This window comes from Macaca mulatta, chromosome 1, assembly GCF_049350105.2.
Source record: "Macaca mulatta isolate MMU2019108-1 chromosome 1, T2T-MMU8v2.0, whole genome shotgun sequence".
NCBI classification, from domain to species: Eukaryota; Metazoa; Chordata; class Mammalia; order Primates; family Cercopithecidae; genus Macaca; species Macaca mulatta.
Genome location: NC_133406.1, coordinates 147,955,124 through 147,977,146, shown reverse-complemented (window position 1 = coordinate 147,977,146; position 22,023 = coordinate 147,955,124). Strand labels below are relative to the sequence as shown.

At 37.5% G+C, this 22,023-nt stretch overlaps 1 protein-coding gene across 2 annotated transcripts in view; it reads left to right on the top strand.

Moving 5' to 3' along the window:
- Positions 1–22,023, top strand: part of RPAP2 (RNA polymerase II associated protein 2) — an 88,127-nt gene that overhangs the window by 44,798 nt on the left and 21,306 nt on the right. For both annotated transcript variants that reach the window (NM_001257890.1, XM_015143646.3), the window contains 1 exon segment: positions 2,524–2,592. In NM_001257890.1, coding sequence (NP_001244819.1) covers positions 2,524–2,592 — 69 coding nt within the window.

Here is a 22,023-nt window from a genome sequence, read left to right as displayed (position 1 = left end):
TATTGTCCTTATTTTACCAAATTAAGTTTCACAGCCATCAAACAATGTGTCCAAAATAAAACACTACTGAGGACATATCTGGGTATTAAACCCTTATCTTTCAGACTCTAACCATTATATACTGTACTTCCTTTTTCTATCATGTAGGCTTTTTTAAATTTTGGAAAATGATGGGAAAATTCAGATTAATGTAACAAAATATATCCTCCACTCAGAATTAATAGATTTTAATATTTTCTAAAATTTGATTCAGATATATATTTTAAATAAAATGTTATAATTATTCAAAAAATATTAATTGAATGCCTACTGACTGCCAGCCACTTGTTCTGGAAACTTAGAATAAATAGTGAAGTACACAAAGACTCTTGCCCTCTGAGAAGAAAAAACAGAAAATAAACAACAATTATATATTAGAAGGCAATAAGTTGTATGGAAAAAAAAGAAAAACATAGCAGAATAAGGAGGTCAGGAGTATTGGGTTTGGGAGGTAGAGGGCAAGTTGTACTTTTTAATACTGTGGTCCGGATAGGCCTTATTGCAAAGATGACATAAGGAAACTTACCTGGAAGAAGATAGTTTCAGATGGACGGAATAGCTGGTGCAAAGGAGGAGGGCATGAAGTCAGTCCCCTTTGTTCCCTTTCCCAATCCATTCTTTGTTCCTCCCCAGAAGCAACTGGTACCGTGAAGTAGATGTATATCCTTCTAGTCTTTGTTTTTATGTTTACTGCCATAAACAATATTTAGTATTTAGTCTGTTCTTGATTTATATAAATAATGCTATACCAGCCGGGCACTGTAGCTCATTCCTGTAATCCCAGCACTTTGGGAGGCTGAGGCAGGTGGATCACTTGAGGCCAGGAGTTAGAGACCAGCCTGGGCAACATAGTGAAACCCCACCTCTACAAAAATACAAAAATTAGGCGTGGTGGCACATGCCTGTAATCCCAGCTACTTGGGAGGCTGAGACAGAAGAATTGCTTAAACTCGGGAGGTGGAGGTTGCAGTGAGCCGAGAGCATGGCACTGCACTCCAGCCTGGGTAACAGAGCAAGACTCTGTCTAAAAAAAAAAAAAAAAAATGCCATGCCATGTTTGCTTTCTTTCATTCAAAATTATGATGAGCAAAATATGTAAATCTGGTTTATTTATTTTAACCGCTATTTAATATTTTATAAATATGCCACAGTTTATTTTTCTCTCTATTACAAGCAGAGTTACATTAACAACCTTCACACACATTTTTTTATGTGTAAGTGAGAGTATTTTTAGGCTTTATATCTAGAAGTATGTAAATAGCTGGGCTGTTTATATGCATTTTCAACTTTATTAGATATTGCCAGATTGTCATTCAATTGCTCACATCAACAGTGTGTTGCACTATTTCTTCCCATCCTCACCAACCTTGGTATTGCCAGTCTTTCATTTTTCCAGGTGGATGGAGTGAATTATTGTCTTTATATTAATTTCTCAAATTATTAGTGAGATTGAGCTCCTTTTCAAATTTTTATTGTCCATTTCAAATTCCTTTATAAATTCCCTGTTCATATCCTTTACCATTTATTTATTGGCTGATATTTTCTTATTGATTTATATCATTTTTAAATTTAGAATGATCTTTCTAAATGTTTTCTGAGAAACTAAGATGACTACAGAGTTTTTTGTTGCCATTAATGGCTTAGTGATAAAATTTACTTCTGATTTTTTTAAAAACTTAAGTTTTCTTTAATAAAGACCTATTCTTATAATTTATTAAGCCACTCTTATTTCTGTAAATTATGGATTATAACATCCCTTAATTGCCTGCTACCAACCTAGCACCAGATGGAAAGTACAGAAGATGAAGTAAAATTACAATCAGAAATTGCTTACCTTAAGCCAGACACAGTAGCATGTACCTGTCATCCCAGCTACTCAAGAGGCTGAGTCAGGAGGATCTCTTGAGCCCAGGAATTCAAGGCTACAGTGTACCATGATCATGTCTGTGAAGAGCCACTGCACCGCAGCCCAGGCAACATAGCAAGATCCCATTTCTTTAAAAAAAAAAAAAGAAAAGAAAAGAAGAAGGAGAGAGAAGAAAGAAAGAGAGAAGAGAAGAGGAGGAGGAAGAGGAAGAGAAGAGAGAGGAGGGGAGGGGAGATGAGGGGAAGGGAGGAGAGGAATTGCTTGGTTAGGGGAAAGCATAGAGAATATTATGAGTATGTGTGTTGGGGGTGTGTGTGTTTTAATCAAGCGATTTAGTTTCCCACATTGTTCCGATATGTTTATCTTGTCTAGTAGTAATACTATTAAAAACATTAAAAAGTGGGGCTGGAACACTTCCTTTTGAGATGGCCATTAGCAGATAGTGACTATTGAGCCGCATTATTATACTATTGACTCTGTCCTGTCAAATATAACAAGTATTTTTAAAAAAAATAGTGCTTCTGTGGCACATTATTATAAATCTGATGTTCTCTAGAAAGAAATAGAAAGTTTACTTAAAGGTAACACTCCTTGGATAAATTTTATCTGTCTTTCAGGTTAACAAATAGAAATATTATACACAAACCTGCGGAATGGACTTTAATTGCTATGGTGTTGCTGTCATTGTAAGTACTCTCTCAGATTTTAACTCTAAATACTAAGTGTGAAGCATATTAATTAGGGGAAAACAAAGTGATCCACTGATTTTGTAAACTGCCTTGGAAAATACCATACCTCTATTTTGTGCCTTGTTTTCCTTTCCTATGTAATAAAACAACTTTTATATAAAGTGATATGTAATTATTCTCTATATTTTTTTACCATCTTTTCTTCTGTATACCTTATTCTTTACAAATACTATTTGTTATCATCTCTTTTTTTTTTTTTTTTTTTGAGACAGGGTCTTGCTCTGTCGCCCAGGCTGGAATACATTGGCGTGATCTCGGCTTACTGCCACCTCTGCCTCCCAGGCTCAAGCAATTCTCCCACCTCAGCCTCTCTAGTGGCTGGGAGTACAGCCACGCACCACCATGCCTGACTAGTTTTTATATTTTTTGTAGAGACAGTGTCTTGCTATATTGCCCAGACTGGTCTCGAACTCCTGTACTCAAGAGATCCACCTGCCTCTACCTTCCAAAGTGCTAGGATTATAGGCATGAGCTACCACAGCCAGCCTGTTATCATCTTTGAAAGAGACAAACATCCTCATGTGGAGCATATGCAGAATAGTCTTTTAGTTTCATTTTTAGTAGTCCATTGTATTAACATTGACTGGGCTTCATTATTTTACATCTGTATTTTTACGTATCTAATATTATTTTGTTTTTCAACATACTTTATTAGCATCAAAAAAGTTTTTTAAATTAATGTACAATTTTAAAATCTGACAGGTTTAAAGGAACTAAACCAGATGCTTACTACAAAAGCATATATAAAACATTTAATACTCATTCAACTTTTAAGAAACCACTAGTGGTTTCTAAGGCTATTTATCAGTAGGGTTACAACTATTTAATAAGTGTAGTGTTTTTCAGCTTGAATTGTAAAATTCTTCTTTTGAGGATCATTCATTATTGCATTACTGTTGCTGCTTGGTGCTTGTTAGAGGTCATTGAAGCCCATAGGACATGGAAAACTTACCAGACACTCACAGGTCAAAAAGTGTTATGAATCAATCTCATAGCCTCTCCAGCCCTGCTTTCTTTTTCTTTGATATTACTTCAGTCTGACATGTTATTCTGGCTTTACTGTCCCTAGGAAGGCTGTGCTGAGAAGCATTAGAGTAGGCTTCAGTGAGCCAGAATCTGTGTCACCCAACCAGATACAACTCACATGATTCATTAAATCAGAACATAGAAAATAACTTTACTTGAATGCCCTGATATAAATTTTTTATCAACCATAAGAACAAATCTTTTGTCATTTCTACTATTCAGTGTTCCAGCTGAATTGGTAATTTGTGAACTGATCTTATGAATTTTTTAGAAAGTTTTTTCCATTTTATGAAATTTGTAAATATTTTGGTCACTGGCAAAGGAAATATCAGTATCTCTGTTCACCCACCAGATCATATGCCTGCTAATAAACCCTTATAGACAACTGTTTAACTGTACTTCTGCAATTCATTATACTAAAGGGAGAAGTAACTTTTTTGGTTGACAAGTCAGAGGCCTAGGCTCAGCACTAATCTCAGAATCTTGCTTTCTCAGCCACTTACTGAAGGTATTATCATCATGAGCACTGCTTACTGAAGACACATTAAGTCCTACTGTTTTTGGATTAAATTTTTGCCGTATCTTATCTAAAATATATAGCAAAGAACTCAAAAAGTATGGAAAATGAAATAATAAAGGCTACCATTAAAATTTCATATGATTATTCCATACAAAAGTAAACCTCTCTAGTGTTTGATTTTAATAGAGGCATCCATGTGGCACAAAACACTGAAAGCTTTGCTAGTCCTTTTATGCACTGTTTGACTTCTTTAACTTTGGATATAATGTAGGGAACCTCTTATTTCAAGAGTCAGTGACCCATAAAAATAGTGCCTTAATTGAATTCACGGAACAAATTGCACACATTTTAGTGTAGTGTATCGCGTGTTTCATATTGGACAATCAATCTTTTTTTTTGAGATGGAGTCTCGCTCTGTTGCCCAGGCTGGAGTGCAATGGCGCAATCTCGGCTCACTGCAACCTCTGCCTCCCGGGTTCAAGTGATTCTCCTGCCTCAGCCTCCTGAGTAGCTGGGATTACAGGCACCTGCCACCATGCCCAGTAGAGTTGGGGTTTCACCATGTTGGTCAGGCTGGTCTCGAACTCTTGACCTTGTGATCCACCTGCCTTGGCCTCCCAAAGTGCTGTGATTACAGGCATGATGAGCCACTGCATCCGGCCTAGTGCAATCAATCTTGAAATTGTAGCAGTAAACACTATTTGCTTTTGTCATTCACCTTGCATCCCTCCTCTCTTTCGTTATGCCCTATTCCCTACCGCTAGATCTAACCTTCCTTCTCCTAGTCATTGGTCAACTGGACAACTAAAATCTTCCCCAGTTAGGGGAAACCCTTTTGGCTTCTTTAAAAATCTTTGGTCACTATAGACACCAAGACAGGTGGTGTTTCCTAGGTTTTTGCCTTTGAAATCTTGTTTTCTGTTAATTCTAACTTTTGCTCTTGGCCTTCCTTGCAGATTCTTTTCATTCTACATTTTCACATTCTGTATCTTCACTAGCTGAATCTCCCTATTCTTTTGATTATCAGCTTCTAAGACTTCTGTCTCCTGCGCTGTATTATTTTCTTATTTCCTCTTTTCTCAGAAATTCCCCTTTAGCTTTTCATATTTCTGCCCCCACTGGAAATCTGTGGCTCAACTGATAGACTTTTTTTTATCTCTGGCTCTGTCCATTTGTCACCTTTTTATTGCAATTACTACTGTACAAGTTAGGGATAAAATAAAATACATATTCATCATGTGAAAACTCCATTGACTTCTATAAAGTATAATTATACTTTAATGTGTATATCCACCCCTTTTCTCCCCTTTAGAGTTTCACAATTACTTTTTAGAGAAGGCATTTTGTCATTGGGGAAAGCAAAAGCAGGCATGGGGGCCAGCAGTGGATAAATGCCCTTACAGTGAAAAATATGGAGACTTTAGACACCCAGAGACATGCACATATAAAGAGAAAGGAGGAAACACACGCACACATATTTGTGGAGAAGTAACCCTACCTTTCAGCCTTTTAGCTTATTGCCAGTAACATTGACTGTAGGCATACATGGGAGTATATCTTTTTAAAAAATAATTATCCTATAATTCAGAAAATTTTCACATCTACTCTCAAATTTCCAATGGAATTTTTAAGTCACAACTTGTAGACATTTCTGGAATTCATGTTTTAAAGCAAACTGCTTATAAGTCTTTATAGCTAGGCAAAAGATTCTAAATGGCAATTGTTACTTAAGATGAATATAAGATAATATGTTCAGTAGTACTGTTCTTTATATATGAACATTGCTAAGTTTTATTATTACTATAATAGCATTTGTTTAATCCATGAAAGCTGTTTTCAGAATTCCTCATGTGAACTCTTAGAAGAGGATACATACATACACCTATATATAATTGTATTAATATGTTGCTATAATGCCACAAGTGTAACTCTTGTTAAAGGGGGAAAAAATCAACATTTTGACCAAAACGTGATAGTCCAGGACAACATAAATAAAACTGAGTCTTGAATTTTCACACCTTTATTCTTAAAGGAAATAAGGAGTTTTGGTAGCAAGCCATCTTCTCCTGGTGACTTTCATTGCTCTTTCACAGATGTATTAACATTTTTAAAATCTGTGCCAGGTGCAGTGGTTCATGCCTATAATCCCGGCATTTTGGGAGGCTGAGGCAGAAGGATTGCTTGAGCCTAGGAGTTGAAGACCAGCCTGAGCAACATAGTGAGACTCTGTCTCTACAAAAAATAAAAACATTAGCCAGGCATGGTAGCATATATGTCTGTAGTCCTAGCGACTAGAGAAGCTGTGGTGGGAGGATCGCTTCAGCCCAGGAGATAAGGCTGCAGTGAGCCATAATCGTACCACTGCACTCAAGCATGGGTAACAGAGCAATACCCTATCTCAAATAAGAATAATAATTTGGACCATAACATGTAATTTATCAGTGTATACTGATGGAAATTGTATTTGCGTATCTCAGAAAAAAATCTGATCAAACAGAGTTGGTACAGTTGATCATTGCACACTCAATGAAATGCATCCCATATGAAAATACATCATGACCTATTCCTACTTCATTTTGGTTTCTCACTGATTCCATGGAACTTGAATTACTATTGTGATTGCAACATTTATTGATATTTATACTATGAATTCAGACCCTACGTGGTTACCCAAGAGCACATGGAAAGACCTTTTAAAGCAGAGCTTAAGCACTATTCATTTATGAAGGAATTAATGTTTCTTTAATTCCTTTAAAAATGTCCTCTCGTTCTTATTTAATAAATGTTATAAAGACGCTGAAGCACTCCTTATACAAAGAAGAACATATATAATAGTGATAATTGACTTTTTTTTTTTAAAGAACTCATTAGAAATGCAATAAAATAACCTGATAATTGCTCAGATTTATTGCTTAAGTACTTGGTTGTAATTTTGCATCTTAGTTGAAGTTTATCAGACTTTACTCTTAGATCTGATTTTGTTCCTGTAAAAGGTACTATATAGTGAAATAATATAGAGTTGAACCTGATTTTCTTAACTAAATATGCACTATTGAGATGTTAGGCTTTCTCCACAATCTTTGATGCATGACTTTTAATAAAAATGTATGTAAATATATATAGATAGTCTTGTATAGGCCAGGTGCAGTGGCTCACGCCTGTAATCCCAGCACTTTGGGAGGCCAAGGCAGGCAGATCAGTTGAGGTCAGGAGTTTGTGACCAGCCTGGCCAACATGGTGAAACCTCATCTCTACTAAATATACAAAAATTAGCCGGGCATGGTGGGGCATGCCTGTAGTTCCAGCTACTCCGGAGGCTGAGGCAGGAGAATCACTTGAACCCAGGAGACAAAGGTTACAGTGAGCTGAGATGGCGCCACTGCACTCCAGCCTGGGCGACAGAGTGAGACTGTCTCAAAATAAAAGATAGTCTTCCGTAAATATTTAGTACCTATATACTCTACTGTGTAAAGCTTATTAATGTATTTATATATTTTGAAGTTAGAAAGGACAGTAGGCCGGGTACAGTGTCTCATGCCTGTGAGCACTTTGGGAAGCTAAGGCGGGTAGATCACAAAGTCAGGAGATTGAGACCATCCTGGCCAACATGGTGAAACCCCATCTCTACTAAAAATATAAAAATTAGCTGGGCGTGGCATGCCTGTAATCCTAGGTACTTGGGAGGCTGAGGCAGGAAAACCACTTGAACCAGAGAGTCAGAGGTTGCAGTAAACCAAGATTGCGCCACTGTACTCCAGCCTGGTGATAGAGCGAGACTCTGTCTCAAAGAAAAAAGAACCATAATGAATTGCATAAAATTATGTTTTATGATGTGGTATTTTGATATGATTTAGGTATATCATATTTGTTTTTATATTCCTCATAATTCCATGTTACCCACAATACAAGAAACCAGAAAGTAAAGAATCGCTTTTAATCATGGTCACAGTATTCAGAATAGCTTTTTTGAAAAGATTTAACTGGTATTTTGAGAAGATTTTCTAGCCATAGGACACATCGCTCAGCTTCTGTCCCATTTACTCCTTCCCTCTTCCCTTTGCTCTTGGTCTTCCCCAGTCTTCTGTGACCTCTGTCAGTATACTTGAGCATGTAACACAAGAGCAGACTGTGCTGATGGTGACCTAAAACTGAGAAATACAGGGAAACGTCCAGACCAAAACTGGCACCAAAGAGAAGACATATAGAAGGCTATCGAGAAGCAGCTTAACTGGCCTGAGTTCCTTTATGTGCAGCCTATGTGCAGAAATGGGAATTAGGTTTCTTCAAGAGTGCTTATACTTAAAATGTAACTTTTCCACCCAAGTTTAATATAAAAACTTTGTAAATAAGCCACTACTTAGTTTTCTGATGGTCTATGGTTAATTGTATCATAGGAGTCAAATGTCTCTTGGTGACCAGGGAGAGAGGTGTGTGTTGTGTTCTGTGTGAATTATTTGGTTATCCAATGAAGGAGATGAATATTTTGTATTACTCAGAAAGGATAGAGGATAAAGTGACGTGTAGTAGTCTAACATGGATACATGCTCTTCCTAGTTCTATGCCCTTGATGTTCTCTAATGGAAAGCTTTCAAGACCATCTCCAAAAATGTCTGCTTTCATTTTATTTATCTGAACTGGCTGTTTCCAGTGAACTGTGGCCCGCTTCCTAGGCAAAGACCATACAATAGTTTATTCTCTCTAAAAGCTTTGAGTATTCCTGTCGTTCAGGGAGTAGCATGTAAGTCCTGGGAAATGGTATTTAAACAGCTCAACTTGACCATGATCGCTAAACAAAAGCCATCACTGGACATGGGCAGCCACTTTAGGTAACCATCATACAGATAGATACTCTGGAGAGTCACTTCCCTAGGGCTACCAGGCCTGAATGGAAAGATGTGACTAAGGCTTTTGCCTCAGCAGGCTGTTTTTTTAAAGCCTGCCTATCAATAATTTCCTCAGAAAAATCTGTGAACATACCAGGAAAAACAAAGAGATGGTTCCTTAGAAATCTATTGGTAACAAGTATTCCCAGCTCTTTCCCTTAGCAGTCCAAATTTAGTTTTAGGTATTTGAGACCATATTTGAAGATCATTGAAATTACTTTTTTATATTTCCTTACAATTATGGAATTTTTATATTTAACTGAGCTGTTTAAAGTTGAAATAAAATTCATATACAATTCACCATTTGTATATTTTAAAATATACAAAATACACAGTTCACTGGTTTTTAGTATATTCACTATGTTGTACAACCGTCACCACTATCTAATTCCGGAACATTTCTGTCACCCAAAAAAGAAACCTCCTATTAGTTCAGTCCCAATTTCCCTTCCTCCAGTCCTCTGGCAACCATAAACCCATTCTCTATTTGACGGATTTATCTATTTCTGAACTTTTCATATAAATGGAATCATATATGACCTTTTATGTCTGGCTTCTTTCACTTAATGTGTTTTCAAGATTCATCCATTTTGTAGCATGTAACAGTACTTCATTCCTTTTTATGGCCAAATAATATTCTATTGTATGGATATACCACATTTGTTTATTCATCAGTTGACAAACATTTGGGTTATTTCCATTTTTTGCTATTTGATGGATAACAGTGCTATAAACATTCATGTACAGATGTTTTGTGTGAGCATATGTTTTATGTTCTCTTAGGTATATACCTAGGAGTAGAATTGCTGGGTCATATGATAACTCTGTTTAACCTTTTAAAGAACTGCCAAAGTGTTTTCTACAGTGGTTGTATCATTTTACATTTCCACTAGCAATGTATGAGGGCTGCAAAGATTGAACTTTACAAATTATCTCATCTTGCTTCACACCCAGTAGTCATTTTAAAGGCTTATATATGCAGTTTCCCCAAAACTTAAATATGCCTAATCTAATTGATTTTAGGCTTTCATGGACATGTAACATCAATTTCTTATGTTTTAGGAATTTCTACTATAAACGCAAAATGAGTACTTTCAAGCTAAAAACAAAGGTTACGTTGTTCATAGTGTTCAATTTGAAACCATATAAATGTCTGAACAGTAGCTACTGGTATTCTTTTGGATTCCTCAGTATCCATAAAATTCAGTTTTTGTTTCTTCCTTATATAAATCTTGAATTTGTTTATCTTATGATATTTACTATCCTATCACCTTTGTCATTGTGAAGTTTAAATATTTACCTGTTTACTGAGGATTGAACAATAATTATTTCTATACATTCCCATACTTATTGCTGAGAGTTTATGTAAGAAAAACATGTTTTTAAACTGAAATAACTTTACCCTCAGCCAACAGAGCTATATGGGAATCTAGATAGTTCCTAAAGAAATAATACTTGTTTAAATTTTTAATCAAAGCCGACTTTCTACAATAATTCCCCCCACAGAATTCCCTATATCTTTGGCAGTTTTATAATGCTACTCTTTTTTTTTATTCATAAGTAGTTGAGTATCTTCAACTTCAGGCCATATTCCACATTAAAAGTCATCAAGGATCCTGAGCAAAAAGATGTGCACTCCAGCTGCCCTGTCCCAAGCAGCAGCAGTGGTGGTGATGACAGCAGTTAGCAGCAGTTGGCCCTTGCAAATCACAGCCTTGATTTTAGGAGCCAGTCCCTCTATCTGCTAGTGCCATCATCACATCCTGACTGAGCTCCCTGAGAGCTAGGAAGCATGAAGCTTGAGGGAATTGTTACCCCCAGCATCAGGGTCTGCCACTATAAGGGTGTGATAATCATTGTGTGTGGAAGCCATAGTTGACTACATTTCAATCTTAGAGTATTGAAAAAAAGTTGGAGACACTATTCTGAGAGAATTGTTACATGGTGACAATGATGAAGAAAAGCTTTTCCAGTATTCATCTGCCAAGTTGTTCTGTAGATCTGTCACAAACAGGAATTAGATATAAAGTTGTAAAGTCACTGTAACCCAGCCCTTTAAACAAACCTATGTGTAATATATCACCACAAAGTGAGTTACAAAGAACTTTTTTCTTTTGAATTAGAAATATCAGTGGAAAGCATCCCTGCTTCCTTATTAATGGGTAAACCTGAAGCATTAAATGCAAACATTAACAGGACATAAACCATCTGTTATAAGAAAAACATTTTATTTTATTTGGCTATCATAGCTTCTTATAATCAGAGTTTTTATCTCTGTTTTCTAGATAGTAGTTCTGAAATGGAAAGTTCATAGTGACATACTTCTTAATAGCATATTCTTCTTGCCTACTTTTTTTGTTTCTCTCAGAAGTCCTTTAATGGTACTAACCTCACATGCCTCCTGGTTTTTCAAATTTGGGGACATTAGCTTTGTGCCTAAGATTAAATGCAATTTTAATTTATATAATTAATTCTTATTATTATTATTTTGAGACAGGTTCTCTGTAACCCAGGCTGGAGTGCAGTGGCATGATCTCGGCTCACTGCAATCTCTGCCTCCCAGGCTCAAGCAATCCTCCTAACTCAACCTCCCAAGTAGCTGGGACTATGGGTGCATGCTACCATGCCCAGCTAATTTTTTTTTGTAGAGATAGGGTTTGACCACATTGCCTAGGCTGGTCTTGAGCTCAAGCAATCCTCCTACCTTGTCCTTATGTCATTAATTTTATTTAACATTATGTTTTTTAAATATAATTATTCTACCCCATAGACTACCTTTAACTATACAAGGGTCTCTCAAAACCCTAAACTCAGTCTCATTCTGGATTATATCCTATTTTTGTTCCTAACTAGCAGGGTAGCCTTGTACAAGTTACTTAACTTCATTGACTATTATTGTTGGCAGGATGAAGGATTGGACTAAACCCAGGTTAAATCAACTTGGTAGTGCTAATTCAAGTATGAGGTATAAAGTGTAAGAAACTGTTTTCATGCAGTGTATCAAAGGCTTCTGAAAGAGATAAAGATGAGTATATTTAGCATAGGAAACAATTTAATTTTGCAGGTGGAGTTCCGTGGTGACACTGTCCAAGTGTTATACTTTGTTACATATCTCCATCATAAGCTTGGCAGGGAAATACTAGTCAGTCACTCTTTCTATGGAAAGATTTCAGAGTACTCATTTAAGTAAATGAGAGGAACACCCCGAAGAGGCCTTCTCTTTCTAGTGCAGACTTTAGTTGACATTATACAGGTTAAGTATTAGAAATCCAAAATCCAAAATGCTCCAAAATCTGAAACTTTTTCAGCACCAACATGATGCTCAAAGGAAATACTCGTTGGAGTGTTTCAGATTTCGGATTTTTGGATTAGGGATGTTCAACCAGTAAGTATAATGCAAGTATTCCAAAATTCTAAAATATCCGAACTCCAAAACAGTTCTGGTCCCAAGCATTTTAGATAAGGGATACTCAAACTATATTGCTCTTCATATCAAAGATGTGGAACTTTTCCTCAAATGCAAAAGGAGAACGTGGAGTGGTTTAGCACCTGCACATTATGATAAGGGTGGTAAAGAGCAAAATGAAACATGTAAATTAATTTTGTGAATGTTAAAATATGTTTTAAAACTGTTTTACTTACAGAATCCTCACTCCAACTGTGGGCCTTTTTTTCCTCATCCAATTTATTCTTTACATTTTGTTTTATTTATTTATTTTTTAAATTTTTTTAGTAGAGATGAGGTTTCACTATGTTGGCCAGGCTGGTCTCGAACTCCTGGTTTCAAGTGATCCACCTGCCTCAGCCTCCCAAAGTGATGGGATTACAGGTGTGAGCCACCATGCCCAGCCTATTCTTTATATTTTATTCTGGGAATAAGTATCATCAATGAATAGAAAAGTTTAGAAAGTTATTTTATGTGAGTGTTTCTGATTTTTCAAATCACATTTAAGGACTTTTTTAAAAAATAGCTCTGGAATAACATTTTCCTTTTTTTAACTTTTATTTTTTGAGACAGAATCTCTCTCTGTCACCCAGGCTGCAGTACAGGTGACCTGATCTCAGCTTACTGCAACCTTCGCCTCCTGGGTTCAAGCAATCCTCCTCCCTCAGGCTCCCAAGTAGCTAGGATTACAGGTGTGTGTCACCACTCCGGGCTAATTTTTTTTTTTTTTTTTTGGATTTTTAGTAGAGATGGGGTTTTGCCATGTTGGCCAGGCTGGTCTCGAACTCCTGGCCTCAAGTGATCTGCCCACCTCAGCCTCCCAAAGTGCTGGGGTTACAGGCATGAGCCACCACACCTGGCCCATTGTCCTTTTTTATTCTCTACTTTTTTTCTCTCATTAAAAAATGGGCCAGGCGCAGTGGCTCACACCTATAATCCCAGCACTTTGGGAGGCCAAGACAGGTGGATCACCTGAGGTCAGGAGTTCAAGACCAACCTGGCCAACATGGTGAAACTACGTCTCTCCTAAAAATACAAAAATTAGCCTGGCGTGATGGTGGGAACCTCCTGTAATCTCAGCTACTTGGGATGCTGAGACAGGAGAATCGCTTGAACCCTTGAAGCAGAGGTTTCAGTGAGCTGAGATTGCGCCACTGCACTCCAGCCTGGGTGACAGAGCAAGACTCCATCTCAAAAAGAAAAAAAAAATAGAATTGCATATATAACACACACACACACACACAACAGATGTTTATTGAGCAACGCTATGAGTAAGACTATGTCTTAGACCCTGTAGGGAATACAAAGATTAAACAAATCCCTTTCACTCAAACACTTTACAGCCTACTGGAGGTTGAGGAAAGGGAGAAATCAATAATGTGCTGCACAAGTAGCTACAATAAAAAATTGAATGTGTTAAATGCCAGGAAAAAAAAAAGGCACAAAATATTGTTGGGATTCAAAGAAGTAAAAGACTTCAATTGGGAGGTTATAATAGAAGTAAAAGATCTGTTTGGGGGAGCATACAAAGGTGATGGGTTCAAAAGACAGAAAGGATTTCAAGAAATAGAACAGATGAGAGGATTCTAGGAAGTACCTATGTATAGCATGAAAAAAGCAAGATAAGGCTGATAACTAGAAGGAAAGGTTGGGTCTATTGTAGAGATAGATTTTTGTTGTTGTTGTTTTGAGATAGAGTCTCTGTTGCCCAGGCTGGAGTGCAGTGACATGGTCTTGGCTCACTGCAACCTCTGCCTCCCGGGTTCAAGTGATTCTTGTGCCTCATCCTCACGAGTAGCTGGGACTACAGGTGTGCACCACAAATTTTTGTATTTTTAATAGAGACAGGGTTTTGCCATGTTGGCCAGGCTGGTCTCAAACTCTTGGCCTCAAGTGATCTGCCTGCCTTGGCCTCCCAAAGTGTTGGGATTACAGGCGTAAGCCACCATACCCTGCCCCTGAGATAAATCCTTTAATGGCAGACAAACTTAATTCAGTGGGTAATGAAAGTCATTTAAATTTTTTGTTTTTGTTTTTTGTGGAGTTTTGTTTGTTTGCTTGTTTGTTTTAGACACAGGATCTTGCCCTGTTGCCCAGGCTGCAGTCAATGGCGTGATCATAGCCTACTGTAACCTCAGACTCCTGGGTTCAAGTGATCCTCCCTTCATTTAAGTTTTGAGTAGAATAATATCATAAAATCTGTGTTTTAGGAAGGTTAGTCTTGCAGAGATCTGGAGTCAGATCTGATCCTATCTTCCACCTTGCGTCAGCCTTTCAAAGACTTTCAATTGCTGTTAAAGAAAAACTTTTTATTGCGGCCTACGTACCCCTGTGATCTAGCCTTTCTTTCTTCTCCAGCCTCATCTCACACCATCCTGCCTTGTTCTCCCATTCCTGTCACTCTGACCTTTCATATCTTTCTCATCATAATCTTTACCACTGTAGGACACAGGTCCGAAATGTTCTCTCCCCTCTTCCCTTGGTTAATTCCTCTTCTTCTTTCAGAACTTGAGGAAGTGTTTCCTCCTCAAGAAGTTTTCCCTGACCTCCCTGGCTAGATCAAATATGTCTATACACAGGCCCTCACAACACTATATACTTTTCTTTCTTAGCACTTACCCTATTTTCAGTTTTACATTTAATTGTATGATTACTTGATTAATGTATGCTTGTCTCACTGTACTTAAAATTTTTAGGGGCTGGCTCATCTTTCTTTTTTTTCCTTTGAGACATGGTCTCACTCTGTCACCCAGGCTAAAGTGCAGTGGCACAGTCACAGCTCACTAAAGCCTTAACCTCCTGAGTTCAAGTGATCTCCTGCCTCAGCCTCCCATGTAGCTGGGACCATAGGCATGCATCACCATGCTCAGCTTTAAAAAAAAATTTTTTTTTTGTAGACATGGGTCTCACTTTGTTGCCCAGGCTGGTCTCGAACTCCTAAACTCAAGTGATCCTCCACCTCGGTCTCCCAAAGTGCTGGGATTACAGGCGTGAGCCACTATGCCCAGCCTATTCATCTTTAAATTTTAAAAAAAGAAAACAGGAAAGACAAATACACCTATCCTTTTTTCTTGACCTCAGGCTATCAAATGTCTTGAAGAGCTTGTCTGCTCTCAGTGATTCCAGTGCTTCTCATTAATCCTTTGCATTCTGGATCTTGCCCCCACCTTTTATGGAATTGATTTTCTCAAAGCCTCTACTAGTAACAGCCTAGTTAAACGAAGAGCAGTGAGGCAATGAAATGTAAAGGAAGAGACAAATTATGAGAAACACTATAGCTCTGGAATCTATAGGATTTTGCAAAGTTGGGGAAAGTCAAACATAATATTAAGATATTAAGACAGGTGGCTGTGAAGATACTGGTGCCTTCTGAGAAGTAGGTAGGAAGAACTAATTGAAAGAGGTGATGCATTTATTTTTATTTTATTTATATTTTTATTTATTTATTTATGAGATGGAGTTATGCTCTTGTTGCCCAAGCTGGAGTGCAATGGCACAATCTCGGCTCACCGCAACCCCCACCTCCCAGGTTCAAGCAATTCTCCGGCCTCAGCCTCCCAAGTAGCTGGGATTACAGGTGTGCGCCACCATGCCCAGCTAATTTTTGTATTTTTAGTAGAGATAGGATTTTACCATTTTGGCCACACTGGTCTTGACTCCTGACCTCAGATGACTCACCCGCCTTGGCCTCCCAAAGTGCTGGGATTACAGGCATGAGCCATCATGCCTAGCGATGCACTTGGTTTTATACCTGTTTTGCAAGTGCTGAGACTTCCTGTTCAATTTAAGATTTAGGCAGATTATTAGTTAGATGGCTCCCTGACAGGAGTTGAAAATGTGGAACTAGAGCTGAAGAATGGTGATGAAAATCAGAGACCTAGATTTTGGTGTCAGCATTGGGATGGATGAGATGGCAGAGGTAGAGGATGTTAAATGCACAGTCAAGATGGGACAAAACTTTGTGGGACAGCTGGATCGAGGCCAAGAATGCCTGAAGAATACAGAGAAAGCAGAAAAGGGGAGAGAGGGGAAACAGACACTTTGAGCACCAACTAAATGCAAACACCGTGCTAGACTCTACATTTTCGTTTGATTCTCACAATTCAGTCTGGTCAGTGGTGTTCCACTCACCAATGGAAGAAATAGGCTTTGTAAAGACATACACTTTGCCCAAGGTCAGAGCTGAGATTCAGACTCAGACCCTATCTGACTTCAAAACATGTACTTTGCCCTGCAGTGTGCCTCAGACAGGTATGTAATCAACCAGAACACTGTTAAAGAGTCTTACTTAAGTTTAAGTTTCAAGAAAAATGTAGTAACTACCTTTCTAGAGATGAAGTAGTTGCTCTGTGCTGAATGAGAATGAGAATAAGTACTAAGGGCTGTGGTCCTGGCAATTAGGTGGTGTGGGTAACCTTCAAGAAAGCAGTTTCTACAGAATGATGAGTGGAGACCAGATTGTAAAGGCTGCTATAGTATTACATGTGGTGTTGAGGCACTAGACGGAGCAAATGCCAGCTACTCTTTTCATATGGTTGGCAAAAGCAGAAAGGAGAAGGGGTTTATCATCCAATATGATATGATAAATCATCAGAAGATTCTCAAGATAGTGGAAGTTTGAGCGTTTTGGTAGCAGAGGGGAAGGAGACATTAGACAGGCAAGGCTGGAAGAACTAGAGGGTAACTGCTGGAATGTGGCCCATGAAGAGACTGGGAATGACATCAAAGGTGTATTTGCCTCTTTTTCTTTCCTAACTCCTTTCACCCACTTTCCTACTTATCTGCCACATATTTCTCTCTCCTTGCTTTAAATGTCAGTGTTATTTGGTAACATTTTGCCTCCTGCTCTTAATTTCAAAAGCGCAGGAACCAAACCTTGTATATTTCAGCTCCCAAAAACCCATATTATTAATTTTCATTACTGTTACATTCATTACTGTATTATTAGTTTCATTCTGGCTCTGATTGATTGTTACCCTCCTTTCTCCACAGGTCAATGATACCCCTAGGAGAATTAATTTAGGCATTTCTGAGCTTGAGTTATACAGCCACTATGTTTAATTATGGTGACTAACCTTTATTTTCTCATATTCATGACTTTTACCTTCCCCTGCCTTCTCACGTTCCATGACCCACAAGTTGGTTTTGGGAACATAAACATATAATTTACCAAAAAAAAAAGCATATATATATGTATATATATGTACATATATACATATGCGCACACATGTAAGTTTCTACATGAGAATAAGAGAATTTTTATTTATCCAGTATTGTGTTTGGACAATATGTAAACAGTGCTAAGCCAGGAAAGATATCTGTAGTAAGTGAGGTGAATTTGAAGCAGTTTTCTTACCAAAACATAATCTCCATACAGTCAAAGACATTGTCGGGATTACTTTTGTCTTCCTAGTGCCAAGCACTTACTCTAGCACTTAGTAAGCATTCAGTGAATATTTGTTGATACATCAAAAGAATGAATGGGATGGGAAAAAGTTGGATAAATTATTGTTGATATTATGGACTTACGGCATAGATTTGGTAACAGTGGTAAAATTGCATTGCACGTGAAAAAACAGAAAGAGTTGCTTACTATTGTGACTGAAGAAAAGACTTTCATTATAGAGATATAATCTCTATAATGATTCATATTTTCCCACATGAATACAGTCTGATAAAGATGTGACTATTTAGCCTTAAAAGAATTGCTAATTTTAACCAAATCCAGCATTGCCTTTTTGCAAATACAATTTTTATAAAATCTTTAATAAAATTAACAAAAAACAAAGTTAGATATAAATGTGAGATTATCTTGTAATTCATTAGTTATAAAATTAGTACACTTTAACTTTTTTAAAATGTTTCTTTGATTCAAAACTTTATTCCAAATATTGCTTTTATCTTCCATGGATTTAACTGTTTTCTCTTCTGTGGACTGACAAAATAGAAGAATTGGTTATAGAGCAGTTAGTTACCAGGTCAATAGAGGTGGCACTATGTCTTGTAGTTATTTATCTGATGCATCACAGACACAATTCTGAAGAATTCTTTAAATGTTTTACAGGTTGGTATTTGTTCGTTGAATTGGAAGCATTTATCAAATATTAATGGGTCCTAATGGAAATTTTTTACTCAAGAGGCAAACTCTTCCTTTAACTAGTTTTACTGAATGTATTTTAAAAAATAGCCTTGCAAACTTGAATGAAAGTTACAAGGAGAAACAAAGTATTCCCAAGTGTATTAAGAGTGCTCGTGAAATTCAAGATCCCGGTCACCGATTGTATTTTCTTCTCTGTTGTTAAACACTTCCATTTAGATTATGTATTATAGAGACTCAACAGCTTTTAAATATTCTTCCTGCCTCTGACTTTTCTCATTCTGATAATTCCAGTTAACAAATAAAGTCATGTGGTGTCTGGAAGCAAAATTCAAATGCTTCCATTTTATTTATTCCTTGTTTAAATATTTTTACAAAGTTGTAAAGCAGATTTTATGAGCCAAAATGGTGAAAAAGAGCCTGGAATTTTCTGGTTCTCACTATTGGCTGTTTGTGTTGTCCCACCATTCACTTTGAATGAGTTTGGGATTTGGCTGTTTGTTATTTTAGTACAACTCAAGTATAATCTGCCTTAAAAGACGGGAACATATCACAATACACAAGGCTTAACATTGAAAATTCTGAGTGCAGCAAAAGCACTTCAGAAACTGTTCCAAACTGCTTGGTGAACACCTGCAGTTTCTGTGGTGGTGAAAAGACATTACAGTAATTGAATCTCCAGGACTATTTCCATTTTATTTATTTACTGATTTTCTTTTCAGTGAGTTTTGAAGCCCCACATTATAATGTTTTTTGTCACTCAGAGATTTTTCATTGCAAGGAGTGACAAATCTGCTGCACTGCAAAAATGTTTCATGAGAATAAAGCAACTGCCAGGTTATAACTAGTATTATTCTGGTATCAGTGCAGAGAAAAATGTTGCTCTAAAACACTAAGACTTACACAACTTTTATATGCTCCAAAATCAAGTTCCCAAACATATAAAATTAAGTGCCACTAGCCAATTCTTTGCAGCCAAGGTTATACATTGAGACAGAAGGTTATATATTGAAAGTAGGAATAAAATCTATACTCCTTCCTCAGGGGGAAAAAAAGGCACATTTGAAAAAATAGAAGCCCTTTTTATAATTTGAAGAAGTATATGAACCCCTGCATCTCAAGTTAAGATAAGAAAGTGGAGTCCATAAATGTTGGCTTCTCTTTTGAGGAACCTGATGATAAGGGTAGGAAAGAGATTGAACAGTAACCATTTGTTTTGGATAGAAACAGACTTAACCATACAATATGGAGAAGGAGCCAATAAAGAAAAATAATTTGAAGTTGCGGGCAAGGTAGATACACATGATGGAACAGGGCATGTCTCAGGAGGCAAAAGGAAATGTGATCATGGCACAGGCAGATGGAATAGTGTGAACGGGAGAGAAATACTACATCTTCTGAGACAGGGAGAAAATAAGTGAAGAGCAGCATGACTGCAGATACGTTTATAGGTAGAAGGGAGAGATTTTTATATCATGCCTAACAACTTCATTTTTCAATGAAGTAGGGTATGAGGTTCTCTTCTAAGAGTAAAGAAGTTACGGTTGTATAAAGAGTGAAAACACAATTGACCCTTGAACAACATGGGTTTATGGGTTTTAATTGTGCAAGTCCACTTATATGTGGATATTGTTCTGCCTCTGCCACACTTAAGATAGCAAGACCAACCCCACTTCCCTTCCTCCTCCTCCTCCTCAGCCTACTCAGTGTGAATACAAGGATAAAAACCTTTATGATGATCTACTTCCACTTAATGAATAGTAAATATATTTTCTCTTCTTTATGATTTTCTTTTTTTCCTTCCTTTTTTTATTGTTATACTTTAAGTTCTAGGGTACATGTGCACAACGTGCAGGTTTGTTACATATGTATACATGTGCCATGTTGGTTTGCTGCACCCATTAACTCGTCGTTTACATTAGGTATATCTCCTAATGCTATCCCTCTCCCCTCCCCTCTCCCCACAATAGGCCCCGGTGTGTGATGTTCCCCTTCCTGTGTCCAAGTGATCTCATTGTTCAGTTCCCACCTATGAGTGAGAACATATGGTGTTTGGTTTTCTGTTCTTGCGATAGTTTGCGGAGAATGATGGTTTCCAGCTGCATCCATGTCCCTACAAAGGACATGAACTCATCCTTTTTTATGGCCACATAGTATTCCATGGTGTATATGTGCCACATTATTTTCTTAACATTTTCTTTCCTCTAGCTTACTTTATTGTAAGGATCTAATACATATCCTTATATAATGCATTAATGTAATATTTATTATAAGCATATAGCATAAAATATGTGTTAATCGACTTTATGTTGTCTGTAAGGCTTCTGGTCAACAGTGAGCTATTTATAGTTAAGTTTTGAGGAGTCAAAAGTTATATACAGATTTTCAACTGCATGGGGGAGGGGGTCAGTGTCCCTAATGCCTGCATTGCTCAGGGGTCAACTGTAATGATAGTGGAGTAGTCATTGAGAGGATTCAGAAAAGGAGCTAATTCAGGGTGAGAGAAAATTGACAAGTGACATTAAGTATCCAGATGAGGCTACAGATCATGGATTTGTACTGGTACCGACCTTCAGGGTTCCCTTCTTCCCCATATCCCCATGCCACCAGTAGTTTCCAGCCATCTATTATAGGTGTGGAGAAAGCAGATTGCAACATTTATCTCAGGGTGTAGGTTTTGCTAGGTAAAAAAGCTAAGGCAAGGATGCAAGAGGTTTGGAAGAGTACTAATGAGATATTAGTTCAAAAAATCAAGGCAAATATCATAAGGAAGAAAAGTAGAGTTACCTCAGAAAGAAAATTGGTCATCCTAATCAAATAATTCTTGTGTTTCTCCCCACAAAATGGTATCTTCAGCTCTGACATCTCTCCTAAATTGTAGACCAAAATTTTTTTCTTTTTTGCTGGGCACCTTCATTTAGATATCTCCCAAGCATTTCAAACTCTCAAATTTGAGATGAAGTCATTTTGCCTTTCAGATGGCCCCTGTTTCTTTTGGTGGTATTGGTATCCTCCTAATTACCCAGAACTGTGCTTCTCTTTATTTCTCATAGCTAATCAATTGCTAAGTCCTTTTAGTTCCATATACAGTTGTCTTTCTCCATTCCCACTGCTACTAACCCACATCAGGCCTTCATTACTTGCCTAGACTGCTGCAATTATAGCCCTCCCAAGCAGGTCTCCTTGCCGTGTGTCTCTTCATTCAACTAGTCCATCCTTCCCTCTAGCTTTAAAAATCATATCACTGGCCGGGCGCGGTGGCTTAAGCCTGTAATCCCAGCACTTTGGGAGGCCGAGACGGGCGGATCACGAGGTCAGGAGATCGAGACTATCCTGGCTAACACGGTGAAACCCCGTCTCTACTAAAAAATACAAAAAACTAACCAGGCGCGGTGGC